The sequence below is a fragment of the Lutzomyia longipalpis genome, chromosome 2 (assembly GCF_024334085.1).
Source record: "Lutzomyia longipalpis isolate SR_M1_2022 chromosome 2, ASM2433408v1".
In the NCBI taxonomy this organism is placed as follows: domain Eukaryota; kingdom Metazoa; phylum Arthropoda; class Insecta; order Diptera; family Psychodidae; genus Lutzomyia; species Lutzomyia longipalpis.
Genome location: NC_074708.1, coordinates 14,031,693 through 14,054,088, shown reverse-complemented (window position 1 = coordinate 14,054,088; position 22,396 = coordinate 14,031,693). Strand labels below are relative to the sequence as shown.

Here is a 22,396-nt window from a genome sequence, read left to right as displayed (position 1 = left end):
AAGCAGGGAAGAAGATTATATTGTTCAAATTAATTCACATTCACATTGTAAAGAAAAAAACTTCTGGAGGACAATTTATCCTCAATTTTGCAATTGTGGGAAATCTTAAGAACTATTATAGAAAAAGAAATTCTCACGAGGAGAGAAATTTTAAAGGAAAGAAAAATGTGTTAAAAATTGTTAAGTTGCAGAAAAAAAAATAAACAAATTCCATCACGTCACGATGATTCCTTTCTTCATTTTTAGTAGTAATCATCATCCTCCATTGCGATGTCACTTGAAGTCCCAGACTCCCTAACGCAGAATTCACTGCAGGGACAAATAGAACATTAATAAAAAATAAAAAGAAACTCTCAGTCTCCTGAAAAACAAAAAAAGGAAGGAGAAGGAAACTAACTTCATTGCACGGCATGTGAAGAAAACAATGCGCTTGAGCTTCTTGTTGTAGAAGAAATAGTTAAAGGACCAGAGACATCCGGGCTCCCCGTATGGGTCAGAATTCAAATCCGGATTGTAGCTGTAGATATCGCAATCCATTAGGCTGATCTCATCGTCCACGGCGGACCAGAGAGCCGAACGGAGACCGTGATATTGCTCACCAGCTACGGCCGACAAATTGGCCTCCACGGAATTCATTACCCACTGTAGGGATGGCTCCTTGCTGAATTCATGGCTCTGCAAAAGAATCATTAGATTAGGTAAAAATGCACCAGAAAGTTTATGATCGATTTTTATTTGAAAGTCTTCGGAAAAAGTGGTCTAAGCCGATAATGCATACATTTTAATGCATTCAGCGACGTTTCGAATTTTTTTGTCTTTAGGATACTAGAATTGATTACAAACAAAGCTTTTAAAATGAGCTGGAAGGAGTTTCTTTGCCCTTAAACTTCTTTAAAATTGAAATATTAAAATGTAGAATTTAAAATAAAGAAAATTTCAAGTAGAAAATAATCAAGCTGGTATCAAAGCTAATTCCCCTAAATAGGTAACCAATTAATCTTTTTTCTCGAATTTATTTAATCAATCAGGGAGATTTATACACGTTCTTTACATTTTATTTGTTTAGATTTTAATTTATTTTTTAAATTTTATGTTGCGGATTTATTTTAGTACTTGTTTTGAAGCTGACGTAAATGTGATTGAAATTTTTGGAAAATTAACTTTAGCCCCGGTCAGCGTCGGAAAATCAAAACTTAGTCCAGTTAATAATTTATTTAAGTTTTCTAAAAAAATATTTTGTCAAGAACAAAAATATTTTTAAAAAAAGTTTTTTTTTTCAAGAATATTCAATAAATTTATGGAACATCAAATAATAAAACTTCCAAACTTCAATATTGAGTAATCTCAATGAACAATATTTTCTTATTTATACAAAAGTTGCAACCAAAAATTGAATTGGAAGTGAAAGTCTTGAGAAACAAACTTTATGCTCCGGCGATCTTTTTTTCTTGCAAGGTTGAGATTTTTCGGTGAGGGGAAAAATTAAAAATAAAATATTATCCAATAAGAGAGTCTTGAAGGCTATTTTCAGCTAGAAGAGGGAGAAAGTTTCCCTAATATCGAAGCAAGAAAAGAATAAGGGGAAATTGTAAATTTTCTTTAATTTAGTACTTTTTTCTTGATTATCAAAAGGATAAAAATTATTTAAAAAAAAAGGATAAAAAAAACTAGAATTTTTATTAGAGTTCAATCAATCAATGTGAATTTGTTAGAATTTAATTGAATAAATAAATTTTGAACAACAACTGTAAATTCGTCACTCAACGAATTGTTTTTGATAAAGAAAACTATTTAAAAAAGGATTTTTTTTTCAAAGTTGGCCGTAAAATTTTAATTACAAGTTTATTTATAAATTTTTTACCAAAGATTCATATTAAATTTTCTCAGCTAAACTGCTGGCATTTAACCGTTAGGCTGTAATTATTATTTTATTTTATTTTTTAACTTTTTATAGAATAAATTAGGTATTCTTTTCTTTAATGCAGAATGAATCTTAAATTAATTTCATTCAAATAATCTCTCTTTAAATGCAAAAATTTACAAGAATAAATGCTTATTTCATTGGTAGTAAAAAATCCTTTAAATCCAGCTTTCTTGATAAAAAAAAATCTTATCAAACAAAAGCTGTTCAATTTCCTTTGGCTTTCGTGTTATTTTCTTATTTTCTCTGTAAAGTTTTTAAAAGAAAAAAAAAAAACATTTGTAGCGAGATGTGACGATTAATTTCTCTCTGCGTTTGTTTGTCTTTCAATTGACTTTCTCGCATGAAGTTCTCTCACGAAAGTTTCCTTTTCCATCCCTCCTCACATTATTTTTTCTAAATGAACCAATTGTCCAAATTACTTAAATTTTTTTTTCTTAAACTGTTTGTATCGTCGGAACATCTTGACAGTGAATAACACCTTGTCATGCGTAAGACGCAAAAGATAAGAATTATTCTTAAAAATAGATTGATACAAAAATAGATTGCTCTGCAGGTTTTCGCGGGGAAATTTAAATTTATTCATCGATGCTTGTCTATAATGAGCAGTGAGCAACAGAGCTTAAATACGAGGAAATCAATATGAATTAAGCAATAATTTCCCCATGATAACACCACATTCTTATCAGCGCTGCTTTCACACTTAATCTCTCTTTCGAAGTTCATTCTCAGTAATATAAATTTTCATTTAAAAATTGAGAAAGGAAAGATTTTCATGAAAATATTAATTTCTTTTCCTTATTTTTCCCGCCAAAATTTAATTTTATTCCCCAAAAATAAAATTAAAATTCAGCGAAATATTAGAAGAAAGTCAATGACCTCATACAGAAGAAGTTCTCTAATGTCAAACAAACATTGCGGTTCTTCCTTGCACACAAGAGAGGTCACAAAATCATTCTATTTCAAGTCTCTCTTCTAGTGCGAAGCATTACTTTGCGAGCACTGATGGCTCTTTTTTTTTTACTTTGAATTTAAAATAAAATAAAACCCAGTTATTTGTTTTCCTGTGAAAGCAATAAAAATCACAGAGCAAAACAGAAAAGACCGCGAGGTCGCACAAATAATATAAAAGAAAACGAGCTGTATGTATATGTGTGCTTGTGATTTAATTCATGAGGCAAAGTGCGAAGAACTTCTTGATAAACTTTTCATGTTTTCAAAATATAGGGGAGGGCGGGGCTAATAAAGTCACTTAAGGGTTTAGAAAAAGCCTAAAATATCATATTTCCTAGTTAGATAGAACAAAATGATCTTAGAAAGAGTTGTAGGGCAAGAAATATCCTAAAGAATTGGACTTTACATTTCGCTTTATCTGTTTGGGAAATATGATATTTTGAGCTTTTTCTAAACCCTTAAGTGACTTTTTTAACCCCGCTCTCCCCTATACTTAAAATGAAAACAAGAGATGGAATATTTATTCATTTTCCCGCCATTTTTTCGCACGAATTCTTGATTTATTTTTCAAATTAGCTTAGTTTCACAGTTTTCTTTTTTTTTCTTCTTTTTTGAATTTTCAAAGAAAGATTCTTAATTTTAATATTGAAATACCTAATCTTGAATATTAAAAATTTATTTAAGAAAAAAACTAATAGGATTGTCAGATTTTTTTTTTAAAGTAATTCAAAGGAAAAATAATTAAATCTTAATATAAAGCTGAAAATTTTGTTTGTTTGTTTGTTTGTTTGTGGCACATGAACTCCTCCTAAACGGCTGGGCCGATCTTGATGCAATTTGGTAGGGGGGTAAAGGGGGTCAATACGAGTTGCAAGCGCTATATGGGATTCCGCCCCCTTCCCCCTTTTATAGCGCCCCCACAGAAAAATTGATTTCTTCCCATTTTCTACCTGCTGAAGGGTCAGATAACGGGATTTTTTTATTTTTAGAATTTTTCGGGGTACCGTATTATTCATCCCCCCTACTAATATACGCCCCCTTTTTATAGCTTAAGGTGGAGTTTGCTCATACGTGATTGGGGGCTCGGGTTGACTAGTTAAATATAAAAAAAATGAAACAAAAGTAAGCTATAATATGTTTAAATTAACTTTACATTGAGGCTCCTTCTCTTGTTAGTTTCATAGATGAGACAAATTGGCCAATAGGAATGCTTTGCTGAATTTATCAGCCAATCAGAAAATTTTTTGTTATATTTTAAATTCTATTGGGTTGACCCATAAAGATTCGGATTTTCCCTTATAAAATCTTTTTTTTTTCTTATAAGACTTTTCATATTTATGTCGTAATTTAGATTTATTTGTTAGATTTAACTTGAATTAGGTAAGTTCTTTTCTAAGGTAAGGGCCTAGTAAGTCTTTCAGCAGTGTCTTATTGAGTATTCCTAAGATTCTTAAGACACTGAAGCTTCATCCTAAAATTGTTTAGTTACGTAATCAACAAAGTTTCTCTTAAGATCAATCAAACAATTTCAGTTTCTCTTCATTCTTTTGATTCTCGTCTTTCTTAAAAAATATAAAATTTTGTTGCTTTTTTTCTAATTTAATTATTCACTTCCTCCCAAAAAAAAACAATTGTTTGTTTGTTTATCACCTTATAAAATCCAAATTTCAGAGATTACCCAGTAAAGTGGGCTGTGGAGTCCACAAGTACTCCAGGGTGTGGAGTGCGTCCACTGTAGCTGCACAGTGGGCGTATTTCCTGCAGTAACTCCACAGTGGGTGCACAGTATATCCACAGTAGTCTTATTTCCAAAGTCCACCGTGAATACAGAATGCGGAACTACAAATACATCACCGTGGATCCAGATCCTGGATTCAAAAATGCATATCCTAGATCCACTGTAACTCCACAGTTTGACTAGGGTCTGCACTTATTTTTAACAATTTGGCCTAAAAATTTTGGATGTCTGTGGGAAAAGTTTCGAAATCTTCCCGGAAACCTTACTTCCTCCACTTTTTAATGCCAAAGTGGCCAAGAGATTGCAGATCTGATCACAGAACTTTCATCTCCTGGCCATTCCGGGTATTTGTGGAAAAATTTCGAAATCTTCCCGGAAACATTGCTTCCTCCACTTTTTAATGCCAAATTGACCAAGAGATTGCAGATCTGATCACAGAACTTTCACCTCTTGGCCATTCCGGGTATCCGTGGGAATTTAAAAAAAATCTTTCCGGAAACATTGCTTCTTTCATTTTCTAATGCCAGAGTGGCCAAGAGATTTCAGATCTGGTCACAGAACTTTAATCTCCTGGCCATTCTGGGTATCTGTGGAAAAAGTTTCGAAATCTTCCCGGAAACATTGCTTCCTCCACTTTTTAATGCCAAATTGACCAAGAGATTGCAGATCTGATCACAGAACTTTCATCTCCTGGCCATTCCGGGTATCCGTGGGAATTTAAAAAAAATCTTTCCGGAAACATTGCTTCTTTCATTTTCTAATGCCAGAGTGGCCAAGAGATTTCAAATCTGGTCACAGAACTTTCATCTCTTGGCCATTCTGGGTATCTGTGGAAAAAGTTTCGAAATCTTCCCGGAAACATTGCTTCCTCCACTTTTTAATGCCAAATTGACCAAGAGATTGCAGATCTGATCACAGAACTTTCATCTCCTGGCCATTCCGGGTATCAGTGGGAATTTAAAAAAAATCTTTCCGGAAACATTGCTTCTTTCATTTTCTAATGCCAGAGTGGCCAAGAGATTTCAAATCTGGTCACAGAACTTTCATCTCTTGGCCACTTTGGGTATCCCTCGGAAATTTTTTTTAGTGTTTCCGTCAAATATCTGCGCGGCGATAGTGTTTGTGGAAAAAGTGCAAAAATGGTGGGACGCTGCAATCGCTGTGATGGAAATTCTCAATTTTTGGTGGAAAAAAGCATTGTAAGTATGTTTTTCTTCTATTATCTTGTGTATAAAAGGTGATAGAATGATTGCGTGGTGGAGGATAAACTAGTATCCAAGGTATTTTCATGAAAATCCTAATATTCTTTCTCATATTTTTAGGTTATGTTTTTTTTCTTCTTCCCGGACGTCCCGGACTGTAAAACAACACCAAAGTATACTCCGGAAAGTACTAAATATCATGTAAGTTTTATCAAGCAACCTTTCCCCTAAATTTTTAAGCTTTTCATTGCATTATTTTTAACAAATAATTAGTTTTGTAACGAAAAATTCGATTTTTTTCTATTTTTGGGTGATGTCTTTGATTTTCGTCTATGTGGATGCAGATTACAAGCGTAATGCCGTACATGAATCTCAATCCGGCAGACAGGCGGCGGGATTAGCTGCGCGCAATCACCATCGACTTCTTCCATACAAAGTGATGAAGACAAATCCTGAATATGCCGCCCTCCAGTTAATGTTGAGGTGAAGAAGAAAGATGTTGAAGTTGCTGCGGTGCAGCATCCGGAAGCAGCTGTTCAGGAGAAAGGTGTACAAAAGCAGGAGGGTTAAAAGCAAAATCCGGAGCAACAGAAGCAGCAAGTTGAGGAAGGAGGAGAGCGTAATAAAGTGAAGGAAGCTCCTCAGGAGGTTGCTGAAACGCTCTCTGTACCTGAGATGCAAAAAGAAGAAGCCAAAACCGACTGTTATGCCAGTTGTGAAGGAACAGAGAAGGAGCGAACAGTTGTCATCCATCATGTTATCACGGGCAGGGCGACGACAATTGAGGAGAACCTCTAGGAATTGGGTGAGCAGCAAACAATTGTGGACAGGCAGTATTCTCTAAGGATTGTTGTCGATTACATACTTCAGGACTATTCTCTATTTCATCGTGTGAGGAGTATCACCTTTCAACGTTTCCTGGCGGAACAGGGCTTCGACATGACAAAGTTCCAGGACATCTGGGGGAAGGACAAACGCGATGGTATCAAAGTGGCCGTTGCGGGGCTACGGGAACTCATGGAGGATGACAAGAAGGACCTAATGGATCTCCTTGATTGTCATTTTGATCCAGAGAAGCAGATAATTAAGCCAGTGTCCCGGAAGACTAACAAAAGGCGCTTTCAGAAGAGACAAACTTCGAGAATTTCATCAAGGGAAATATTCAAAAAGTAAATAATCATCAGAGAAACAATCAGCAGCATCACAATGGTGAAAACCATCAGGATAACAACAAGAACTATCAGCATGGCAACAATCATCTGGGTGGTCGCACCAGGGGTAAATTAATTAATTAATTGTAGAAAAAAAAGATCTCTGGGTATTTTAACGGAAACAGAAAAGAATCTTTTAAATTTAATTAATTAATTTGTTAAATAAAAAAAAGGATCGTTTTCTTTTAAGAATTCTTGCATTAATAAAGATTTTTTCTGTGTAAAGAATTTAAGGTATCTCGGAAGAGAAAGAAAAAAATCTTTTAAGAACATTTAATTAATTTGTTAAGAAATTAAAGAATCTTTTTTCTTTTAAAGAATTCTTCAATATTCTTCTAAAGAATTTTTGTGTATTTTAAAAGGAATAGAAAAGATTCCTTTAAGAATAATTAATTAATTTGTTAGGAAAAAAACCTTTTTTCTTTAAAGAATACTTGAATTTCTCTGTAAAGAATTTTTAGTATTTTGAAGGAAAAAGAAAAGAATTCTTGAGTTAATTCGTTAAGAAAAAAAAATCTTTTTGGCCTTAAAGAATTCTTGAATTAATTTGTTAAGAAAGATTTTTTTCTCTTAAAAGAATTCTTGAATTAAAAATGATTCTTTTTCTTCTTAAGAACTTTTGAATATTTTAAAGGAGATAGAATTCTTGACTTAATTTGTAAGGAAAGATCTTTTTCTTCTTAATAACTTTTGGGTTATTTGAAGGAGAAAGAATTCTTGTATTAATTTGTTAAAAAAAGATCTTTTTCTTCTTAAGAACTTTTGGGTTATTTGAAGGAGGAAGAATTCTTGTATTAATTTGTAAGGAAAGATCTTTTTCTTTTTAAGAACTTTTGAGTATTTTGAAGGAGAAAGAATTCTTGTATTAATTTGTAAGGAAAGATCTTTTTCTTTTTAAGAACTTTTGGGTTATTTGAAGGAGATAGAATTCTTGTATTAATTTGTTAAGAAAGATTTTTTTCTTCTTAAGAACTTTTGAGTATTTTTAATTATAAAGAATTCTTGTATTAATTTGTAAGGAAAGATCTTTTTCCTTTTAAAGAATTCTTGTATTAAAAATGATTTATTTTCTTCTTAAGAACTTTTGGGTTATTTAAAGGAGAAAGAATTCTTGTATTAATTTGTAAGGAAAGATCTTTCTCTTCTTAAGAACATTTGGGTTATTTGAAGGAGAAAGAATTCTTGTATTAATTTGTTAAGAAAGATCTCTCTCTTCTTAAGAACATTTGGGTTATTTGAAGGAGATAGAATTCTTGTATTAATTTGTTAAGAAAGATCTTTTTTCTTCTTAAGAACATTTGGGTTATTTGAAGGAGAAAGAATTCTTGTATTAATTTGTTAAGAAAGATCTCTCTCTTCTTAAGAACATTTGGGTTATTTGAAGGAGATAGAATTCTTGTATTAATTTGTTAAGAAAGATCTTTTTTCTTCTTATGAACTTTTGGGTTATTTGAAGGAGATAGAATTCTTGTATTAATTTGTTAAGAAAGATCTCTCTCTTCTTAAAAACATTTGGGTTATTTGAAGGAGATAGAATTCTTGTATTAATTTGTAAGGAAAGATCTTTTTCTTCTTAAGAACTTTTGAGTATTTTAAAGGAGATAGAATTCTTGACTTAATTTGTTAAAAAAAGATCTTTTTCTTCTTAAGAACTTTTGGGTTATTTGAAGGAGGAAGAATTCTTGTATTAATTTGTAAGGAAAGATCTTTTTCTTCTTAAGAACTTTTGAGTATTTTTAATTATAAAGAATTCTTGTATTAATTTGTAAGGAAAGATCTTTTTCTTTTTAAGAACTTTTGGATTATTTGAAGGAGAAAGAATTCTTGTATTAATTTGTAAGGAAAGATCTTTTTCCTTTTAAAGAATTCTTGTATTAAAAATGATTTATTTTCTTCTTAAGAACTTTTGGGTTATTTAAAGGAGAAAGAATTCTTGTATTAATTTGTAAGGAAAGATCTTTCTCTTCTTAAGAACTTTTGGGTTATTTGAAGGAGGAAGAATTCTTGTATTAATTTGTTAAGAAAGATCTCTCTCTTCTTAAAAACTTTTGAGTATTTTTAATTATAAAGAATTCTTGTATTAATTTGTAAGGAAAGATCTTTTTCTTCTTAAGAACATTTGGGTTATTTGAAGGAGAAAGCATTCTTGTATTAATTTGTTAAGAAAGATCCCTCTCTTCTTAAAAACATTTGGGTTATTTGAAGGAGATAGAATTCTTGTATTAATTTGTAAGGAAAGATCTTTTTCTTCTTAAGAACTTTTGAGTATTTTAAAGGAGATAGAATTCTTGACTTAATTTGTTAAAAAAAGATCTTTTTCTTCTTAAGAACTTTTGGGTTATTTGAAGGAGGAAGAATTCTTGTATTAATTTGTAAGGAAAGATCTTTTTCTTCTTAAGAACTTTTGAGTATTTTTAATTATAAAGAATTCTTGTATTAATTTGTAAGGAAAGATCTTTTTCTTCTTAAGAACTTTTGAGTATTTTTAATTATAAAGAATTCTTGTATTAATTTGTAAGGAAAGATCTTTTTCTTTTTAAGAACTTTTGGGTTATTTGAAGGAGATAGAATTCTTGTATTAATTTGTAAGGAAAGATCTTTTTCTTCTTAAGAACTTTTGAATATTTTAAAGGAGATAGAATTCTTGACTTAATTTGTTAAAAAAAGATCTTTTTCTTCTTAAGAACTTTTGGGTTATTTGAAGGAGGAAGAATTCTTGTATTAATTTGTAAGGAAAGATCTTTTTCTTCTTAAGAACTTTTGAGTATTTTAAAGGAGATAGAATTCTTGACTTAATTTGTTAAAAAAAGATCTTTTTCTTCTTAAGAACTTTTGGGTTATTTGAAGGAGGAAGAATTCTTGTATTAATTTGTAAGGAAAGATCTTTTTCTTCTTAAGAACTTTTGAGTATTTTTAATTATAAAGAATTCTTGTATTAATTTGTAAGGAAAGATCTTTTTCTTTTTAAGAACTTTTGAGTATTTTGAAGGAGAAAGAATTCTTGTATTAATTTGTAAGGATAGATCTTTTTCTTTTTAAGAACTTTTGGGTTATTTGAAGGAGATAGAATTCTTGTATTAATTTGTAAGGAAAGATCTTTTTCTTCTTAAGAACTTTTGAATATTTTAAAGGAGATAGAATTCTTGTATTAATTTGTTAAGAAAGATCTTTTTTCTTCTTAAGAACTTTTGGGTTATTTGAAGGAGAAAGAATTCTTGTATTAATTTGTTAAGAAAGATTTTTTTTCTTCTTAAGAACTTTTGAGTATTTTAAAGGTGATAGAATTCTTGACTTAATTTGTAAGGAAAGATCTTTTTCTTTTTAAGAACTTTTGAGTATTTTGAAGGAGAAAGAATTCTTGTATTAATTTGTAGGGATAGATCTTTTTCTTTTTAAGAACTTTTGGGTTATTTGAAGGAGATAGAATTCTTGTATTAATTTGTAAGGAAAGATCTTTTTCTTCTTAAGAACTTTTGAATATTTTAAAGGAGATAGAATTCTTGTATTAATTTGTAAGGAAAGATCTTTTTCTTCATAAGAACTTTTGATTATTTTGAACGTGAAAGTAAAGAATCCCTTAAGAATATTTAATTACTTTGAGAGAAAAAGGATCTCTTTTTTTTTAAAACTATTTCTTGAATTAAAAATGATTTTTTCAGTGTAAAGAATTAAAGAACACTTTTATATGTGTTTGTTGTGACGACTGATAGTGCACGATAAGATGTATTGTAATAAAAAAAAATTATTAATATTATATTAATAATATGTAATAAAAAATGTAAATTTTAAAGATTTTAAGCTAAAATTATATATTACAAGTACTTTTATGTATATAAATGTATGTAAGTTAATAATATAACTGAATAATATAAATAAATTGATTTTTATGAATTTCTAAGACTTTTACTTTTTTACAAAATGCTTACTAAGCATTTTTAAATATATATATACTTCTAAAAATATGTAAAATGCAAGAAAACCCAAAAAAAAAATTCTCCAGGATCTGGGTCCACGGTGGTGTATTTGTAGTTCCGCATTGTGGATCCACTGTGGACCTAGATGTTTTACTGGGTAGCTCCACAGCAAAAAATTGCAGTCTCAACATTGATAAGATGTAGCGTTCAGTGCCATCAGCGCGAGGGCGTTACATCACCACCAAAAAGCGGTAAATAAAGTGATTTGATAATATTCATTTTGGACACGAGAAACCAGCTTTTGAGCTTCGGAAAAAAATAAAAAGATTCTGTCTCTGTATTTATTTTCTTTTCATTTGTTTGTATTTTGCTCTTCAAGCTCTAAAAATAAATTCATTCGTCAGCTGAGACTAGAAGACTTCAAGTAGGGGAGACTAGGGTCAAGTTAATCAAGTGCTGGGCTTATTGGAAAATTTATTTTCTGACTATTTTCTTAAGAATTTCTTATCAGAACTTCTCAACTCACCTTAGCGTCGGAGAAATCATAGTCGGGCTCAAAAGCAGCATTGAGGGTGGCAATGAGGTAGAAGAGGGTCTTCCGCGAGATTGTGTCGCAGAGAATGACCCCCTCATCGCCGGACATGCTACCGCCGCCACGACTGAAGGCCGGCGAGAGATCCATGAGTGTCTGCGGGGGCGACAATGCCTGCAGATCAGCCTGCTCGGACGTGAAGCGCTTGTAGAGTGCCTTATCGGCACTCACCATTTTGCACGAGTAGCTCTCAATGCGCCCCACAATGGTGCTGTCACCCTTCTTGATGGACAGCGCATTGTTGATCGCCTCGAAGCGTGAACTCTCCAGCAACTTCATCTTTTCTGCCCTTCTGACTTTCCCTTTTTTCTTTTGAGCTTTTGCAGTGAATTTAATGAGCTTTTTCTTTTATTTTTGCTTTTTTGTGATTTATTTTTTTATTTTCTTTGAACAATACGACCTTTTTCGCAAACTCGTTAACGATGCAATATTTTTTCAACGGACACACTTTAAAAACCACTAAACCTCTAATATAAGGACACCCTTTTCTTTTGGTAGCAAAGGAGTCAATATATCGCCGTTAAGGAGTGGTTTTCTCTTGTTGATTTAATAGCAAACCGGGAATCTCGCACTCGAGGGCAGAAATTGCTTCTTCGGCAGGCTGGCGGCAACTCCTGGTTGGGGGATTGTGGGCAAATTTCTAAACATCGTGGCCGGATGTATGCAAAGTCTCTTCCTAATCGATGCTATGTGAATAAAATTGTCGTTCTGGCGCTTATTCTCTCGCAATTTGGTCAATTTGGGGCTCATTACAGCACAACACCGAGCACACAAAGTCCCAACACCCAAATTAATCTTTCTCTCTTTCCCTCCTTCACAGTACTCTTGCAGGGGGGCGCTTCTCAAGAGAGTCCTTCACACACACACGAAACACACACCAATGTCCTTGACCTTCACAGAGTTCTCGCAGATTTTGCGAAGAAAAAGTCCTTGATGTTTTGGGGGGCGACGAGCCTTCGACGGAAGGGGGCAAAAATGCACCGCAAAACGGTAAAAGAGCGCACAAATGGAGGGCACGGAATAAATAGCACAGCTATAAATGTTCAGAATCTGAGAATTTATCGTAATTAGACATTTTCTCTGGTTGTTTCAAATCAATCGCGTAACACTCGAGCACTGGCTGCGGCTGCAAATAACTTGGAATGATTTGGATTTTCACGGCAAAATGGGAAATTTTTTCCAACAAAATATTTTCACTTTTGCGTATTTCTTTGTGTGATATTTTTCTCTAAATGTCAACACTTGTACAGATTGGAGCGCTGTTGTCGATAAAAATGTACTCACGGCTTGCCTTTTTATTGATTGCCAGCGCCACGGTTTCGCTAAGAAACAGCAATTTGGCGAAATTTTATTCTTTTCAATTTATTTTCCTTGTTTTCTCACCTTTCTCACGATGTTTAATCGGGGAAATTATTTTTTTATTCTTATAAGATTTTTGAGGATTTTTTCGTAATTTTCCCCCATAATTTACAGGTGTAAAAAGTTGAGAAAATCCCTTTTCTTGTAGGGAATTTCTCGTCGAATTTTCTAACCTCAAAGACGTGGTGGATTTTCTTCTTCTTCAAAAATTCGTCGACAATGTCTGTCAGACGTCTAAAAAATTTTGCTTTTTTTCTCGCTCGTGCAAAATAAAATTATAATTACTTAATTTTGCTTTCCCATTTTACACTGCACCCGTATACTTAACGCCCCCGCGTACAACCCCCCGTGCAACACGTGTGCGTGATCTTGTGAACCCTCAGCGTAGGGGGAATGTGTTGTGGCTGTGTGGCCTGATTTAGTTTTTCTTCTCCCAGCTTCAGAATTTTTTTTCTACCATCCTCCGCTCTCTTCATGTTCTATTTGCAAGAATTGTCCGATTGCCTCGTTGGGATTGTGTGGTGTGGGTAGGTGTGCGAATAGGGCGGGAGGATGCAGACGTCGATTAAGCAGGAGAATCAGCAGCACAGCCCCCTTAAGTTTGTCAGCCTCGCAACGGGCGGAAGTGGAAGTGGTGGGGGCAATGCCTACGAGGAGGATGTACCCATGAAGTACGAGGAGAAGCCCCTGCTGCTGAATGTGGAGCTGTGCCTTGTGTGCGGTGACAGGGCATCGGGGCGCCACTATGGGGCAATCAGCTGTGAAGGGTGCAAGGGCTTCTTCAAGCGCTCCATCCGGAAGCAACTTGGCTATCAGTGTCGTGGCACGATGAACTGCGAAGTGACCAAACATCACAGGAATCGCTGCCAGTACTGTCGCCTCCAGAAGTGTCTAGCCTGTGGCATGCGGAGTGACTGTGAGTAGGACACATTCCCATGTCCATCTCCATCCCCACCCCCTTAATTAAAACACCCTCAATTTGCTAAAAAGACCTTCCTCGTAAAACAATCCCATCCGCAGCTGTTCAGCACGAGCGGAAACCCATTTTGGATAAGAAGGAGTCACCCGTGGGGGCAGGAAGTGGGGGGAGTGGGGGTTCAATGGGTCCCGGATCGAGTCCAGGCAGTGCTGGGGGTACAAACAATGCCACCTCAATGGGTGCAACAGCACGCGCCCCATCATCGAGCCCCAATTACTTGTTCTTTCGCCCACCCAATGACTTCACCGAGCCCAATTTCACCAGTATGATGTTCCCCGTTGGATTCAACTTCAATGACCTCAAGGCAACTCTTGGACAGAGAGCATGTAAGTCATTTCCACTCTCGTTATTCGCTTCACGCTTGCGGGCCGACCACATTCGCGAGTTAAATCTTAAAGACACAGCTAAGCCGCGCGATGGGGTCAGGCGCATTAGTGTTGCTCCGCAGAGCTACCTCTACCTTCATTGCTCGTTTTTTTTTTTTCATTCTTCATCTCCTTCCTCATTTTATATACCGTCTAATTGGAATCCGATTTGTGCGGCACATGCAAACTCCAATTACACAAAAATTCTTCCCAATTGGAAATTAAATTTTTTTCTTCAAATCTGAAGCTATTTATTTGCAAAGAAATTGATATTTTTGGGGTAGTGGCTTTGATAAAAGGCTAAAGTGTGATAAAAACACTGATAGAAAAATTTTGGAACATTTTTTTATTTTTTATCGACTAAGAAAATGAATTTTAAATATTATTAAAACTTAATTTTAACCATTTTATTTAATTCAATGTAAAGAATTTGATAATAAGAAAGAAATATAAATATTCTTAAATATTAGATAATTCTGTAAGCAAAATTATCGAGTCTTAAAATATATTTTATTTGTTTTGTCAGTACATTTTTCTTATTCTAGGAAAATAATATTTATTTTCGTAATTACTTTTATTGATTTTGTTAGTAAATTGTTTTATTCTGTCAGCACATCCTTTAATTCAATTTATTATCAATTTTATCGATTTTGTTAGCAACACCTTTTATTCTATACTCAATTTTAACGATTCTGTCAGCAAATCATTTTATTCTGCAAACGGTTTTAGTGATTCTGTCAGCTAATTGTTTTATTCTGCAAATAATTTTTATTTATTCTGTAAGTAAGTAGTTTTATTCCGTCAGAAAATCCTTTAATTCTACAAATGATTTTCGTGATTCTGTTAGCAAATCATTTTATTTTATAATTAATTTTATCGATTCTGTCAGCAAATAGTCTTATTCTGTCAGCAAACCCTTTTATTCTCTAATCAATTTTATTGACTCTGTCAGCGAACTTTTCATTCTGCAAACAATTTCGTAAATTCTGCGAAAAGATCGTTTTATTCTGTCAGCAAATTATGCAATTCTGTAAGAAATTTTTTTATTTTGTTAGAATCATTTTATAAATTCATTTTTGAAAGGTATTTAAATAAAAAAAAATATTAGTAACTTCTGTTTTATTCTGTTAATAAAATAATATATTCCATAAGGTTATTTATCGATTCTGTTTGCAAATATTTTTGTTATAATTTGATTCTATTCTGTCCGCTGATTTTTTTATTCTGTCAGCAAATTTTATTATTCCATTTGCTGAATTTGTCTATATTGTCAGCAATTCTTTTATTCTCAACTAATTTATTATTTTTCCTTAAAAATCATTCAATTTTGAAAGGAAAATAATAAATATCCCTTTATTCTGTCAGCAAACAATCTGATTCTGTAAGCAAAGCTTTTCTTTTCTTTCAGCAAATTAATTTTGAATTTTAAGTTCTCTTTATTTATTTTCTCAGCTGTCCATCAAAGACACAAATTCTTAATTCCATTTACTCGCATTTTATTTGCAACACTAACAAATTCTTATCGATCTTTGGTAGAGGGAAAAGAAATGATTTGCTTGAATATTTTTTTATTATTGAAAATTGATCTTCTCTCGCTTTATAAGTGAATGATGCGGCTGCGAGAGATGTCTTGTTGTGGTCAGTACGCGGTACTAGGGGGCGCTCCCTCATTTCTTATGCTAATTGGCGCAAAAGATAATCATAATAAAGTCAATAAACGCGGCTAAAGCGAGCGATCTTGTGTGGATGATCAAAAGAGTGGGCCTCAATCTTCCTGAACGAGAGGCGCGCGCGCGAGTGCATTAGATGCGAGTACCTGCAAGAATAAATTAGCCATGCAAGAGCAGGGGTTAGAAGTTAAATGCAAGGCATGGAAAAAGAATAAGAAGGTGCGCAATAGATGAGCATAGACACGTGAAAAGTGATTAGATGGTTATTATGCTCTCACTCTAAGAGCTAGAGGTATCTTTAACGGTTGCACATGCGGCGTGTTGTTTTGCTAACTAACTATAGGTACTCAAAAAGTCTATAAAAGATTCTGCGAAGAGGGTGCAAAAGTCAATAAAAATTCCCCAAAAGAAATGATTTAGAGGAAGAATTGAAATGTTTTTTTGGCGCTTTAGTTTTGCAACAAAGCGGCGTCTTCCCCGGACATTCAACCTCATCGCCATCCACGAGTGGCCTGCAGCACGATGATGAGGCGTCTGATGATAACAATCCACCAAATAGTATCTTCACAACGGCAATAAATACCTTGTCGAGTCTAACTGCCACTAGTTCCGCTGATTTTCTCCAGGCCGCTATCAATAAGCACACAATTGCCGAATCGCTGGAGCTCATCACGAACCTCCCGTTCGAGATGAGTGCCAATGGGGCGCGGGATTTCGTGAATAGCGATCAATGCCCCGCCGCGGCGGCGTCACGGGACAATAGTAGCCCCAGTGGGGATGGTAGTTCCTCCCCCACGGGACCCACACCGCTAACAATTGACCCCAGTGACCTGGACCCCCTCATCCCGGAGGCGTGTGTTGCGTTCTCCCTGCAAATACCCAACGTGGTGCCGGCGTACTTAAATCTACACTATACCTGCGAGACGGGATCGCGGTTGCTGTTCTCGTCTGTGATATGGGTGAGCAAGTTGCCCGTCTTCCGGTCGCTACCCGATGACTGCCAAGTGCAAATCCTCCGTGCCTGCTGGACGGAGCTCTTTGTCCTGGGGCTGGCGCAATCAGCACCACAGTTGGCCTTCACCACGATAGTCACATCCCTGGTCAATTGCTTCAAGGCGGCCGTTGTGCAGAAAAATCTCACAGCGGCACGCATAAAGCTCATGGCCGACAATATTTCAAGACTGTGTGATTTTGTACAAAACATTCAGCGGATCGGTGTGGATGACTACGAATTTGCAGCTTTGCGACTTCTTTTGCTCTTCAACACAGGTAGGATTTTTTTTTAATTTTGTATTTTTAGAGTAGTTTTTTATTAAATTAAATATTAAATCCTGAGAATGAAAATTTCTGAAGATTTTAAAGGGAGTTTATTTGGCTGAAAATAACCTTTATTAATTCCTTATTTGTGGTAAATATTCAGCAGAATATTTTAGCTGTGTTTCTTTCAGACACAGCTTTTGTGTACCGAGCAAAATCGAAAGTCGTCAGATCGGGCTCAAACTTGGGATGAGCACGAATTAGGGTCACCACATTCCAAAAAACGTATGCGCCAAAAATTTTTTTTTCCGGCCGTCCGGCCGTCCGCCGTGGTTCAACCATAAATTGCAAGAGAACGGTAATAGATAGAGACTTGCGGTAAACGGCAAAGTTTAAATATCGACCGGAAGACATCCGATTATGAGGTCAAATCCACCCCCCACCCCTCCATCCGCCATTTTGAATAACCTAAAAATTTTGTTTTCGCTATATCTCAGCCCCTGTAATAGCTAAAAATCTGAAATTTTTATATGTTGTAGGGGCCATCAAGACCTTTCCAACGATACCTCATTTTCGAAAATTGGTCAAGCCGTTTAGTCAATATGGCTGCCACAATTTTTCATCGAAAATCGACCATAACTCGAAAACGGCTTGACAGATTTTGATCAACCCGGGGTCAAATGAAAGATCTCAACAAACTCTACAACTCTCTAGAACATCCGAAGTTTCAAAAGTGACCGCTAGGGGGCCAAAAATCAAAAACAAAATTTTCGATGAGTTTTCGATGAATATCTCGAAAACGCCATTATCGATTTGCTTCATTTTTTGATATGTTATAGCTGACCATATTATCTAGCTCCATGCCAAAAATGAAGAAAATCTATGTCTCCGTTCTCGAGATAGAGCCTTTCAAAGTTGGCATGTCATATCTCGGGTTCTACAAGTCCGATTTTGATCAACTCAAGTGCAAATGAAAGGTTTCGTGAAGCCCTACAAATGTCTAAAACATTTCAAGTTCGAAAAATGACTGCGAGATGCGATAAAGTCAAAATCAAAATTTTCGAAAATTTCGAACTCGAATATTTCGAAAATGCCATTATCGATTTACTTCATATTTTAATATATTATAGTTGAGGTTAAGACCTTTCCAACGATAGCTCAAACTCGAAAATCTATGGAGCCGTTCCCGAGATATGGCGTTTTAAAGATTTCTTGGGGATGACTTTTCAACTTTTTCGGACTTTGCGCGTATTTAAATGAATTTGCGTTCTAGTTTGCTCTCACAAAATTGGTACACTGAAAGAAACACAGCTCTCGTAAGCTTGGTCAGCTTACCAGTACATTTCTAAAGTATTCTCGGCCTGATGAAGGAGATAAGAAAATCAAAATGTCACTGAAATAAATTGACAAATAAATGTGTTAAAGATATTTCTGTAAAAGGCACACCTGTCAAAGTAACTCCTGTCGTTTTTTTATTACTTCCACTCCACCCTAAGGTCTTCGACTCCTGTCATTTACTTATTTTAATAAAAAAATTGTCAATTTTTTAAATAATATTGAAAAATATTAGAAATAATCTCTATATTTTTGAGTGAGAAATTGTCTCCATAAAAATATCTTTTGATCAGAATTATAAATATATTTTCAGATATTCTTTTTATCAGAAATATTTATTCTGTTGATTAGAAAGAAAATTTTAGGTTCAGAGGAAAACAATTTTTTTTAAATCTTTAGCCCAGAAAAAAAACTTTTGGGCAGAAAAAAAATTTCTTTTGATTAGAAAAAAAAGTTCTTGTAATAAGAAAGAAATTCTTTTGACCAGAACAATAAGAACATATTCTATCAATCAGAAAAAAAGTTTTTTAATAGAAAATTACTCTTTGGATCAAATAAAAAATTGCAACAAACCTTTTGATCTGAAAAATTATTCTTCAGGGGAATCATCAGTAAATGATGGCACCCCCTTTACTAATTAAATAAATAAATAAATAAAAATTATTCTTTAACTCAAAAAAATAATTCTTTGGATTGAAAAGAAAATATTTCGATTAGAAACAATATTTTTTTGATTAGATAAAAGATTTTTTTGAAAACAAAAAAAAATGCTTTGAATAGAGAATAAGCTCTTTGGGTCAGAAGTAATATTCGTTTGACCAGAAAAAAATGTTCTTTTGATTAAAAAAAAAAGTTCTTTTAGTAAGAAAGAAGTTCTTTTGACCAGAACCAGAGCTTTTGAACATATTCTATCAATCAGAAAAAAGAGTTTTTTAACAGAAAATTAATCCTTGGATCAAATAAAAAAAATTGCAACAAACCTTTTGATCTGAAAAATTATTCTTCAACTCAAAAAAATTTTTTTTGGATTGAAAAGAAAATATTTTGATTAGAAACAATATTTTTTTGATCAGATAAAAGATTCTTTTGATGAGGAAGAATATTCTTTTTATCGCAAAAAAATGTTTAGAATACAGAAGAAGCTCTTTGGATCAGAAGGAATATTCGTTTGACCAGAAAAAATGTTCTTTTGAAGTAAAAAAAAAAAGTTCTTTTGATCAGGAAGAATATTCTATTGATCATAAAAAACATTCTTCAGATGAGACAAAGGAAATATTTTTCTTTAGAAAATTATTCTTTGGATCAGAAAAAATGTTCTTTTGATTGAAAAAAAAAATTTTTTTAATCAGAAATAAGTTCTTTTGATCAGAGAAAATATTCTTTTGATTAGATCGTAGATTCTTTTGATAAGAAAAAAAAAATTCTTTTGATCATAAGGAAAATTTTTGACCAGAAAAAAAAATCTTTTAAACAGAAAATAATATATTTTAATCAGGAAAGTTTTAAATATTATTAAATAAACCTTTCTACAGACAACATCCGCCGAGAACCGATGCGTCAATCATCATCCCTTGAAGGCATCCAGGAGATCGCCTGCCGCTGCCTGCGTGCCCACATTGACCAAAGTCACCATCCGTCTCAGTCGGATCGTTTCGCCAAATTGTTGCTCAAACTACCCGCTTTAAGGACGTTCAATGCGAACACAATGGAGGACCTGTTTTTCGCCAATCTAATTGGGCAAGTGCAAATTGACAATGTTATCCCCTACATCCTAAAATTGGGGGTAGCCAGTGGGGTTCGTATCATTTTTTTTTACTTCTTTGTTTGTTTGTTTTTGATTTATTGTTGATTTTATTATATTAATTTTCACCTTTTTTCCCGCTTTTCTTTTGCCAACAGATTAAATCCGAAACAACTTGATTGTTGAATTGTCTTATTTTTAAAAATTATATAATTATTATTATTATATTTTTATTAAGTATATTATTCTAATATGCTATTGAGCGAGAGAGAGAGAAAGAGAGTTAAAAGTGAGAGAGTTATTGATATATTAAAAAAAAAAGTATATCTTATTTTAAAAGAAAATTTGCATAATTTTTAACGTATAAATCAAAATTAACTTAATTCTTTTTAAGGCAATTTTTTTGTTCTTTTAAAAATTTTATTTCGTTTTTAATTAAAGAAAATTTTAAGACAAAGTAACAATGAAGGTGACTCTTAAATGTGCCTTTAAAAAAAAAGAAATTTTAAATGAAATTTTTGAGAAATTATATTTGACAGTTTAGAGAGAAACTTTTTAAAGAGAAAAATAGTATTAAAAATTGAGTATTAGTTCTTAGGGGAGCCTCGGGAGGGAAAGTAGAATTCTTTAAAAGAGAGACAAAGAGGTCTTTCTTTTGAAAAAAAAAAAAAAGAATTTTTGCCTTTTGTAGAACAAATTTAAAAAGAAAAAAGAGAGTTAATCAAAATGAAAAAAAACTAACGTTTTGTCTTTTAAAATATATATTTAATTCAAGATAAAATCAAGAAAAATGATTTAAAACAAATTAAATGCAATTGTTAACACTTTGTTGAGAGAGAGAGAGAGACGGAGAGAATTCTGTGAGAATGCGTTCTTGCGGTTTTTTACAAAGTCTTTTTGAGAATATTAATATATTATTATTTTGTTTCATTTCTTTTTTTTTTTTTTTGATAAATGAAAACAATTAAAACAAAATGCTATTTTTATATTATTACGACGATGATGAAAGAGAAGAAAAAAAGAAGAGAAAAAATATATAAATTATATTTAAAATATTACAAAAGATTTCTTTTGCAAGTCTTTTTGTTTGTGCGGCCACAATGCTGCTGCTGCTGGTCTCTGTGGCTGTGCAAATGATGCGAGAGGAGGGTTTAAAGTGCGCGCCGATGGGCAAGCGCGAGGTTGGTCTTTATTGAGACACAAGAAGAACGGCGCTTTTCAGAGCGTAACGCGTGTGGAGCGCAGTTGAGTGCGAGGAGGTCACGCGAGGTCACTTGGAGCACTTCCAGAGTGGCGAGAATGCAGCATGCCGGGGCCCCAATCGTGTGCCAACTGGACGCGCCAAACTTACCGTGACGCACTCGTCAAGCTGCGCGGCCACAACGCCGCGGCTCAGCCAGAAGGCAGAGGGTTCGCACATTTATTAGCTTTAATGTGTCTTGCTTTTCAGCTTTGAATTTTGAGCTCTGTGAGAGTTTTATGTTGACTAAAATGCTGTCTTTTAAATTAAAAGAATTCTTTGGAATTTAGTTTAATAACTTTAGAATATTCTAAAGAAAAAAAAAATACTTTTTTTTTAATTTTTGATTCTTATTTTTTTAAATGGGAATCAAAATGCAATTAAATAATATTCTTTGCAACAGAAAAAATTGATTTAGGAAGAAAAATGTTTTTTAATCAAAAAAATTCTTTTTAGTGTCAAGAAAAAAATATTTTTGATCAGAATCTTATAGTTTTGAAATGAGAAAAATTCTTTGAATGAAGAATATTTTATCAGAAAAATAAATCTGTTTTTGAATTGATTCTATTAAAATCTTCGGGTCGATTCTATCGAAAATAATGATTTTCCGGGTTCTTCGTCGGTTAAATGTGGGTTTCTCACCAAGAAAAACTCACTTTTTCCAGAGCTTTCGGCTCCGTTCGGAGTCTTCTTCAGTGGCTACAGAGAGAAGGAATTTATTTACAAACATTTACTACAAAAACCTGGAAAATCATTATTTTCTTTCAACTTAAAAGGGTCATAAGATTCTGACAGTTGATGACTTTAAATTGTTCTATTGTCATACAAGGAAAACAAAGGCTTTGTTGTTTCAGAAAACAGCCAAAAAGATCTTTCAAGGGCCACGATGACAGAAACTTATAACTTATAACTGACGAA

At 33.5% G+C, this 22,396-nt stretch overlaps 3 protein-coding genes across 4 annotated transcripts; 2 read left to right on the top strand and 1 right to left on the bottom strand.

The window, feature by feature from the left end:
* Nucleotides 1-4: 4 nt before the first annotated feature.
* LOC129790812 (repressor of RNA polymerase III transcription MAF1 homolog) lies at nucleotides 5-12,799 on the bottom strand. The gene is made up of 3 exons (XM_055828547.1): nucleotides 11,467-12,799; nucleotides 398-675; nucleotides 5-309 (listed from the first exon to the last, which is right to left on the bottom strand). Exons 1-3 carry the CDS (start codon nucleotides 11,809-11,811, stop codon nucleotides 243-245), a joined length of 690 nt encoding a protein of 229 aa, XP_055684522.1. The 5' UTR covers nucleotides 11,812-12,799; the 3' UTR covers nucleotides 5-242.
* LOC129790813 (maternal protein exuperantia-like) lies at nucleotides 6,101-7,124 on the top strand. The gene is made up of 2 exons (XM_055828548.1): nucleotides 6,101-6,620; nucleotides 6,686-7,124. The coding sequence occupies exons 1-2, from the start codon at nucleotides 6,522-6,524 to the stop codon at nucleotides 6,986-6,988; spliced, it is 402 nt and encodes a 133-aa protein (XP_055684523.1). The 5' UTR covers nucleotides 6,101-6,521; the 3' UTR covers nucleotides 6,989-7,124.
* A 295-nt stretch (nucleotides 12,800-13,094) lies between the features above and the next one.
* On the top strand, nucleotides 13,095-21,168 carry LOC129790793 (nuclear hormone receptor HR78). Of its 2 annotated transcripts, none has more exons than XM_055828521.1 (5): nucleotides 13,095-13,807; nucleotides 13,912-14,196; nucleotides 16,359-17,174; nucleotides 20,030-20,292; nucleotides 20,397-21,168. In XM_055828521.1, the coding sequence occupies exons 1-5, from the start codon at nucleotides 13,444-13,446 to the stop codon at nucleotides 20,415-20,417; spliced, it is 1,749 nt and encodes a 582-aa protein (XP_055684496.1). In that variant the 5' UTR covers nucleotides 13,095-13,443; the 3' UTR covers nucleotides 20,418-21,168. The 2 variants fall into 2 exon arrangements, with proteins under 2 accessions (XP_055684496.1, XP_055684495.1); XM_055828520.1 differs by having other exon boundaries at nucleotides 13,099-13,807; nucleotides 13,882-14,196.
* The last annotated feature ends 1,228 nt before the right edge of the window (nucleotides 21,169-22,396 follow it).

Excerpts from the sequence above, each read along its gene's own strand:
- LOC129790813 (XM_055828548.1), top strand. The coding sequence starts at position 6,522 with ATGCCAGTTGTGAAGGAACAGAGAAGGAGCGAACAGTTGTCATCCATC. Across the intron at positions 6,621-6,685 it reads GGAGAACCTCTAGGAATTGG|GACTATTCTCTATTTCATCG; the intron begins GTGAGCAGCAAA and ends TACATACTTCAG.
- LOC129790812 (XM_055828547.1), bottom strand. The coding sequence starts at position 11,811 with ATGAAGTTGCTGGAGAGTTCACGCTTCGAGGCGATCAACAATGCGCTG. Across the intron at positions 676-11,466 it reads ATGATTTCTCCGACGCTAAG|AGCCATGAATTCAGCAAGGA; the intron begins GTGAGTTGAGAA and ends ATTCTTTTGCAG. Across the intron at positions 310-397 it reads TTCACATGCCGTGCAATGAA|TGAATTCTGCGTTAGGGAGT; the intron begins GTTAGTTTCCTT and ends TTGTCCCTGCAG.
- LOC129790793 (XM_055828520.1), top strand. The coding sequence starts at position 13,444 with ATGCAGACGTCGATTAAGCAGGAGAATCAGCAGCACAGCCCCCTTAAG. Across the intron at positions 17,175-20,029 it reads TCTTTTGCTCTTCAACACAG|ACAACATCCGCCGAGAACCG; the intron begins GTAGGATTTTTT and ends ACCTTTCTACAG. Across the intron at positions 20,293-20,396 it reads AATTGGGGGTAGCCAGTGGG|ATTAAATCCGAAACAACTTG; the intron begins GTTCGTATCATT and ends TTTTGCCAACAG.